The 9,062-nt window shown below is 43.2% G+C and overlaps 1 protein-coding gene across 1 annotated transcript in view; it reads right to left on the bottom strand.

Moving 5' to 3' along the window:
• Window positions 1-9,062, bottom strand: part of CLPB (ClpB homolog, mitochondrial AAA ATPase chaperonin) — a 148,560-nt gene that overhangs the window by 86,179 nt on the left and 53,319 nt on the right. The window contains exon 4 of the mRNA XM_005867114.2: window positions 8,421-8,524. Coding sequence (XP_005867176.1) covers window positions 8,421-8,524 — 104 coding nt within the window. The remainder of the gene's footprint in view (window positions 1-8,420; window positions 8,525-9,062) is intronic.

Here is a 9,062-nt window from a genome sequence, read left to right as displayed (position 1 = left end):
GGGCGGGGGGCGGGGGGGGGGGGGGAGAGAACAGACTGATATGGTTGCTGGAGACAAGAGCAGGAGACAGTTCTGCTGATGTTTGACATTATCTCTGGGCCTCAGTGTCCTTTGGCGCCTACATCATAGGGTTGTAGCACGTAGTATTACTAAATGTTGCTGCTGCTGCTAAAGCTATCACCAACAGCGTCACTGTATTATCACCTCCCCAATGCTCCACCCTGGAAGGAATCAGTTCCCATGGTGCCCTATCCTATAGGACCTCCAAGGCTCCTCTCTATCTAAAGGACACAAAGTCTAAGCATTTGATCTGGTCCCAGTTTACTAACTGCTCATTACTCCCTAAAATGAATCTTTTGCTGTGCGGATGCTTCACCCTAACAAGTTCACTTGCTGGCCTGAAACAATTTTTCTGTTTCCTGCCTTTGAATGTTTTGGACATCCACACCTCTTCTCTGGTCACACCCAACTGCACCCACCTGCAGGCCCTCCATAAAACCTTCTTATACTTCAAGGCTCAAATACCATTTTATTTTCTTGACTGCTTCAGCCAGAGATTGTCTTCTCTAAATTCTAGTCGTTCTTGCTATCTGTACCTCTGACTGAATCCTTGCTGAATGTCTTGGTCATGTCATTAATCTTAATTATTGTTAATCACTGTTCTAGCTAGCACCTTACATTTGCATGATACCTTGTATTTTCTCAAATTCTTTCATAAGTACTTCAATTTGATCTTTACAATAAACCTGTGGTATAGGAAATATTCTCTACAGATGAGATAATCAAGGTTCAGATGGATAAAGAGAATTACCCAAGGTCACACAGTCAGGTGATGAACAGCCATTCCTTGGACTCTAAATAATGTTGGCCTCTTTCTGAATAATAGGTTGTTACCACTGAAAAGCATTTGGAAGGCTGTGCCAAAGACTCTGAAGTTCTCATGAAGTTCCATGAGTGTATGATAAGGATAATGATGATGATGTAAAAACAGAAATTTACAATGATTCCTTCTATGCTCTGGTTTTAGGCTAGGCATAAATATACTATCTCTAACTTTCCCAACAACCTTTATTTTACAAATAAGGGGACAGAGCCTCTGAGAGGTGCAGAAAATTGCTCCAGGTTCGCAGCTATTGTGTTCTATACGCCCATAATACAAGGCATAAGCATAGAGCCTCTCTAGGAGTGAAGCTTAAGTGGCAAAATAAGGTCTCTTCCAGGGAAGAGAAGGTACAGATGAGTTTTTAAAGCTTTTCAAGCACAAGGCCACAATTAACAACTGTAGCCTAGCTCATACTACTCAAAGAGTGGGGGCTTCTTAGAAATGCAAAACCTCAGGTCCCACCCCAGACCTACTAAATCAGAATTTCTGGGCGTTGGGCCCAGGAATCTCTTTTAACAAGCTCTCTAGATGACTCTTATTTTCTTGGAAGCCTTATTACTCCCATCTGAGTTTGTACTCTCCCAGGGTGTACATTTTCTCTACTGTGACTGAGTAGGGCTGGGCACGCAGTGGGTGCTAGGTGGTTAACTTAATACTAAATAGATGAGCTAGAATGAGACCACTCCTTGGCATGTTCTGAGACGGGGAGAAATATTAGAGAGCAGTTCTATTACCGCCAGTGGGGACTCCTAGCCATCTCCTGTATTCCAGGGCACTTGTCCACTGGTTTGTGATGCTCCAGCTTGCACCGTCCTGTCCCCCATCTAAAGACACAGAGATGGGAGGTCAGCCACAGCAGGTGAGGACCTCCAGCCCCTGGAGCTGTGGGAAGGAGGCCACCTGGGCTGATAGGGATGACTATGGCAGGTCCAGCCTGGAAAGCCAGGACCTCTAGCCCAGAAGGGCCCTATGCCAACCCAGTTTCTGTACAACTCATCTTTATTCAGCTGCCACTTGAAGCTGAGAAGAGAATCTGATTTATAGTCTGCTCTGGCCACGTTTCTGCCGTGTTTTATTGTTTTAATTGTACATATGAGAGGCACTCAGAGTGCTCGCTTGCATTTCTGACAGCCCCAGACATCCAATGTTTATAACAGTTACTTACAAGCAGCCAGCGGCATTCCTGGCTGGGCGACTTGTTTTCTGTTACCACTAATTTACTGCCTCGTCTACCTGAGGATTGCGGTCCACCACCCATCAGCCAGCCACAAGTGGAACTCTCCTGAAGTGGGGCTCAGGCACTGAGTGGAATGAGGCCAAGATCAAGGAATGAGTTGGTAAAGCAGCAGCTGTGATCTCCATGCTCCCCTCCACGTGTCCTCCCTGTGTGCCTTTGCTCAAGCTGTGTCACCTGCTTAGAATCTTCTTTTTCCCCCTCCTCATCACCTTCCAAAGCTCAGGTCAAATCCCACTACTTTTAAGTACATTACTTGCTCTGAAGGTGAGCCTACAGTTTCTAAAATCCTAAAGTCACATGGCTGACATGGACCTTGGAGGCCATATAACCCAATGTTTCAGGGCAAGAATACCCTCTACAAGCAGTGGTTCTCAACCTTCTGGCCCTTTAAATATAGTTCCTCATGCTGTGACCCAACCATAAAATTATTTTCGTTGCTACTTCATAACTGTAATTTTGCTAGTGTTAGGAATCGTAATGTAAATATCTGATATGCAGGATGGTCTTAGGCGACCCCTGTGAAAGGGTCGTTCAACCCCCGACGGGGTCGAAACCCACAGGTTGAGAATCGCTGCTCTACAGAATCCCTGATGGATAGACATCTAGCCTCTGTCAGTGCCCCCTTGAGTGGTGAGCTGCTCAGTACCTCTAAGGCAGGTACTGAGCCTGCAGTACACTGAGCCAAAACCTACCTCCATAAAGAAATTCTTCATTAAAGGTCGCTATGCTTTATATGTGATTATTTCTAGTCATCCTAACAACCCTACAACATAGGCATTGTTATCCCTATGATACAAATGAGAAAACTGAAATTCTCTCGCTGAAGATCACATAGCTAGGGACAGCTTAGATGACTGCCTGGCACCAAAGCCCGACCTTTCTCCAGAACACCATTGTGCCTCTGAATATGCCACTTTAAGGGCTGGAGAAAGGAACAAAATAGCCAGGCCAACAAGATTTCTATGCCAAACAGTTCTGCATTGCCTAGACCAGCAAACCTACCCAGAAATATGAACACTGACAGGGTGGAAGATACTGTGATGTGCCTAGCTGAGCAGGCTCCTTATTAAAGAGCAATGGCCATATGTAAAACAGAAGCATTTCACAAGGAATGGGGCAATCAGTTACAAAGTCTCAGCAAAGAGGGCACGAGTTTCTTTTCTCTCCAGGCTATACCTATTCTGGACAGGCAGAACAGATATAGAGCCTCTTTGAGAGAATATAAGACAACTTCTCCAATGCCCTTTGGTCCAATTATCTGGGGACCAAATATCTTTCCTCTTCACACCTTAAATGCTGGTCCCCTGAGTGACGGACTTCTTTCCTTGGGCAGTTTCAATCACATCTATTGTTTTAACTCTCCAGCAAATGCCGGTGACTCCTAAATCCCTATCTTCTGCCAGATCCATACATCCAACTATTTACCCAAATCAGAAGTTGAGGTGTCACCATGGAGGCTTCCTTTTCCATCAATTCCCACATTCTACCGAGAACTCAAGCTCCTCCTAATATTTTTCTAAAATCTATTTTTCCATTCCCAAAGATCACTTTTAGAAATCCCCAGAAATGATAGGTGCATTTTGGGGGAGAGGAGCTTAGCATCTCATCCAATTCTCAAAGGGGTTCATCATCCCATAAAGGTCAAGAGTCACTGCTAATCTCTCTCCTCCAATTCATCACCCATCTAGTCAGGATGGCCCATCTAAAATGCAAATGTAAACTGAGCATAACCTGCTTAAAATCCTTTGATGGCAGAAAACAGTATGAGCTTCTTAGAACTGCCTTACAAAATCCTTCCCATGTGGAACCCCAATTTCCTCTCCACTCTTATTTCTTGCTATTCTTCTCAGCAATGTGACAGGAGTCTACCTGCTGTCACTCACCCATCCCATGTCTCTGCATATGTTGCTCCTTCTGCCTGGCAGGTTCATCCCTCTTAGTCTGCCTGGCAACTTCCGACGCATCCTTAAGGCCAATTCAAAGTCACTTACCCTGTGACACTTCCCAGACACCAGCCTGCTGTGAGGTAGAACTTATCTCTACCTATATCAGCGCTACCTACATCCTGTGTACATCTACCTTTACATTTACCACTCTGCACTGTGGTGCCTTGTTTATAAGTCTGTCTTACTTGACTGCGAGCACTACTGAGGGGCTAGACCATGTAAATTCATTTTTGTATTCCCAGCATTTGGCAGAGTGCCTGATACTCAGTAAATGCATGCTGGATTACAAATAAATAAAACTAATAAGCAATTACAACTGTAGAACACTTTACAATTCACACATCACATATTTATCTCTTGATCTGCACAATATGATATGATAGACAAGGGATATATTATTGGGTTTTAGGGAGGTCTTGCCAAGGTCACAAATTACAACTTAACCACCTCCCTTTAGCACTGAGCACAGGTTGAGGCCCACAGAAATATCATTTAGAAATTTGATGGACTCTGTTACTGTCTCTATGCTCCAATAGTGAAGGACTGTCCATCTTTCTTGAGCATGTGACCTTCCTGTGAATTTGCCTAGACACACTCTGGGCAAGGGGCTTGCACCTCTTGTTCTACTCTACCCTCTTCCACATTCCCATAAGTCAGGTAACTGCCTGTGAAAAGGTCAGTCCCATCTGAAGAAAAGAGAACAAGAGGATTCATTTGTTTCTGTCTATTTCATCAAAGAGAATGACCAAAAGCTGGGTATAGTGCTTGCATACAGTAGGCAACCAATAAATATTGGTTAAATGGATGAAAGAATGAAATATCTATAAATGGAAAGAGGAGAGGAAAATATGGCTAAGAAGGAACTAAAGGCCTTGAGATGATTTGAAAGGACTATCACTCCATAGAGTCCATGAATTTGGATAGCAGAACACATCCAAACTGACATGCCAGGGAAAATCAGCTGAGCGGCCAGAAAACTGTGGTAGGCAAGGGTAGTCTGGAATTTTTTTTAAAAGTGCACAGAGGGGTCAATCTTGTAAGCTACAGAATAATGAGCTTATCAATGATTCCTGACAAAATTTCTAGAGTGTATTTTTTTTTAAAAACAGTTCTTAAACACTTAAGTACCAGTATGGGTTCCCTAAGGAGGAGACCAGACATTGCCCGAATTACCTAACATCCTCCTGAGAAAGGGTTCCTGGGCAAGAAATATGACAATTGCCAAACATATTTTTATTTTAGCAAGAAATCTGAGAAAATCTCTTTAAAATTTTGTGGACATGATAGAGAAATGAAGCTAGAAAAAAATAAAGTTTGGAAGATTTATAGTTGTGAATGTCAAATGATGCTTCAAATTTGTCCTGACCAAGTGCTGTAGGGTTCTATACTTGAATATAGTCCTTATAAACCTTTTAATCAAAGACTAGCATGTAAAGTACATGATGGCAGGGATCCTAACTCAAGTGCCTAAAACAGTGACTGCTAGATAGACATGTAATTAATAAAAAATTTTCAGTGGATTGAGTGTCATCCACGCACCAAGTGGTCACTGGTTCATTCCGTCAGGGCAAATGCACGGGTTGTGAGCTTGATCCCTGGTGGGGAGTATGCAGGAGGCAGCTGATAGATGTTTCTATATCTCTCTTTCTCTCCCTTCCTTTCTTTAAAATCAATAAAAACATATTTTTTTAAAAAATTTAAACTATTTTTGAATGAATAAATAAGTCCATAGAAAGCCTATTCACTAGGCCCTGGCCAGGTGGCTCAGTTGATTGGAACATCATCCCATCCACCAAAAACGTTGTGGGTTTGATTACCGGTCAGGTCACATACCTAGAATGTGGGTTTGATCCCCAGTCAGGACACGTATGGTCAGGGAGTGTACAGGAGGCAACCAATCGATGTGTGTCTCTCTCTCCCTCTCTCAATGAAATAAATAAAAACATATCCTTGGGTGAGGATTAAAAAAAATTTTTTTAAAGGAAGCCTATTCACTAATTTTGTAGGTCATACAAAATAAGCTAAGATACTTAATTTTTTTAGCTTTATTTCATGATAGTTATAATAGCCTTTCCCAATATTTTTGTTGTCTGTCTGTCTATCTATCTATCTATCTATCTACCTACCTACCTACCTACCTAGAATGTAGGCTGGCTAACATATAAGAGCTGAAAAGGTAAAGGAGTTTGACAAAAAAAAAAAGAGAGAGGAAGGAAGGAAGGAATGTTCTAGGCACTATTGAGTTAAACAGGATCCCTGCCATCATGTATTTTATATGCTAGTCTTTGATTCAAATAGAAAGAGGGAAAGGAGGGAAGAAGGGGATGGAGGAAAAGAGGAAGGAAGGAGAAAATACCTAGAACAGGTATACTACAGCCTATGGGGCAAATCCAGCCTGTTGCCTATTTTTGTAAATAAAGTTTTATTGGAACATATCTATGCAAATTCAATTGTGCATTGTCTATGGCTGCTTCTGCACCACAATGAAGAGCTCACAAAGCTTAAAATGTTTACTATCTGGCTTTTTGCAGAAAAAGTTTGCTGACCACTGATCTACAATATTGATTGTAGTACCAACCAGGACAGAACTATAAAGCACAAAGGTACAAAACGAAGACAGAGGGTGGAGATCATGCAACAGCAGAAGTTGGAATAGATGGCTTCACAGCTCTGATATTCTATGAAATAAAAAATGCTTACTGAGCTCTGCTGGGATCCTGAGAACATGTGAGAAGGCACTCAAGTAATCCCTTCCCTTCTTCCTGGCCCTCCCTCTCAGCAAATGCTCCTCCTTGCTTTTTGGTAAGAGCACCTGAACAGAAGACAGAGCTAAAGCAGGCAGCAAAGCTGTGTCTGAGTGAGAAGAAGACAGCCCATAAGTGGAGTCCCCTCATATCAAACTGCAACTGTAGGGCAAGTTTGGCACTCATGAAATTCTCCTCTGCTTGAAACATAAAGTGAAGATAATTCCTCCAGTTCAGTGGGGATTCCAAAGAGGCATAGGTCACGGTCTACACATGGAACTGTCAGCTGAGGAGGAAAGAAAATACATGGGCAGATGAGAGTTCAAAAACCATACAAAAGGCCAAGATTTAAAGAATATTCAAAAGAGCAGCTGAGAGCAGGTTGCAATTATTTCCAAGGACAGGAAAGGCTCTGTGACGGAACTAGCTACAGAATGGAGTTTGACAGAAGTAGTGGCATTACAGAAGAGAAGAGGTGGGGAAGGGCGACTTCACACTTCATCTGGGCAGCAATGCTCTGATGCTCTTGACATTCCCCTCATGCTGCCAATTTGAGGAACACCCACATCAGCTCTGACATCTCTTGCTCCCCTTGGCTGAAACCTCCCTCCAGGTCAATGTTCTGATCCTTAGGCAGTCAGCATGGATACCTGTCCTCCTGGCATCACTGCCAACCTTAAAGCAGCCACTTGCTCAGCTGCCCTGTTGCTAGAAACTGAGAGGAGTTTCAGCCTCTGCGAGTGGTCCAGGGTAATGGGCAGGCAGTGGGGGACAGTCTAGACAAGCAAAAACTCAAATGTAAAATATTCATTTCTGACTGCAGCCAAAGCAACCTGCCATTTTCTCGACCCCACTTTGGAAGAACTACTCACCAGAGACAACACAGACTGACTTGCCCAGGTACCCTCCAATAGACACGTGACCAAGCCCTGGTACAGGTGCACACTGCTGCTTTCTTCTGAAGAAGTCCAAACAACCACCTACACAACACTCCAGGCAGACACTGATGACTACCCCATTCTATAAGCATAGGCATCAAGGCACAGAGAAGGTCCACTATTTGTCCTGGGTCACACAGTAAGTTGAGGGGCCACTCCCCTTTGGGGGATTATATTTTACATACGGGAGAAGGAAAAAAAGCAGTATTCACAGTAGTAATGAAGGATTTCTGAGGCTGAGGAAACAAGTAAGGCTGCTTTCTAGTTCTGGGAGAGGGAAAGTTTACAGGAAATAGAGGAGGAACAAATCCACATTCCATGCAGTTGCCTTAATTATTTTATAGAAAACTGCTCCACTGTCCTCTCATCTGAGGTTCCACAGGCTGAGGTGCTTTTGGGAAAACAGCAGTGGAAGGTTCCCCTCAACCCCAACTCATTCATGAAGTTAGGCCTCTAATTTATTCCCCAAGACTTCTTAAGTGACATAAATGATAGAGCCCAAAGGGGCTGTGATAGCCATCTGTTCCAAGATTTTTGGGTTCTCCATGAGTTTCCAGAGGATAAGGCACTTGCAGCCCCTCTCTGAGTTGCTGGTAGAGCTGGCACAGAGCAAGGTTGCTTGGAAGCCACAGGGAGGAGAGTGCTCAGAACAGCAGAGTAGCTCGCCCTTACCTTCCAAAGAATGGATTCCCTGCTCCTTGGCAGTCTTGTAAACACTGCTGAAATTGTCTCCAAGGTTTGGGTCAGCACCAGCAGCAAGCAGGACCTGCACCACACTAGAAGAAATCAGAAAGACACAGTGTCAAAAGCAGGAAAGACCCAGGAAGTATGATTTTGAAGCATGTTTGAGGATTAGATTTTGCCTCTACTCATGAATGACACAGTGGAAAGAACATGAACTCTGCAAGTGTCAAAGGCAGAATTAGAAAAGTTGGCCCTGAAACTTACTAGCTGAGAAGCTCTGGACAAGTTATTTAACACCTCTCTAAGGCTCAGTTTCCACAACTATAAAAGACAAAGTGTTTATTCAACATTACTTATCCAATGCTATGTTCTAGTCACTGTTCCAGGTGCTAGGCCAGTGATGGCGAACCTATGACACGCGTGTCAGAGGTGACACGCGAACTCATTTTTTTGGTTGATTTTTCATTGTTAAATGGCAGTTAAATATATAAAATAAATATCAAAAATATAAGTCTTTGTTTTACTATGGTTGCAAATATCAAAAAATTTCTATATGTGACACGGCACCAGAGTTAAGTTAGGGTTTTTCAAAATGCTGACACGCCAAGCTCAAAAGGTTCGCCATCACTG

This window comes from Myotis brandtii, unplaced genomic scaffold (assembly GCF_000412655.1).
Source record: "Myotis brandtii unplaced genomic scaffold, ASM41265v1 scaffold244, whole genome shotgun sequence".
In the NCBI taxonomy this organism is placed as follows: domain Eukaryota; kingdom Metazoa; phylum Chordata; class Mammalia; order Chiroptera; family Vespertilionidae; genus Myotis; species Myotis brandtii.
Note: the sequence above shows the minus strand (reverse complement) of the source record. Positions and strands in the feature narration are given on the sequence as shown.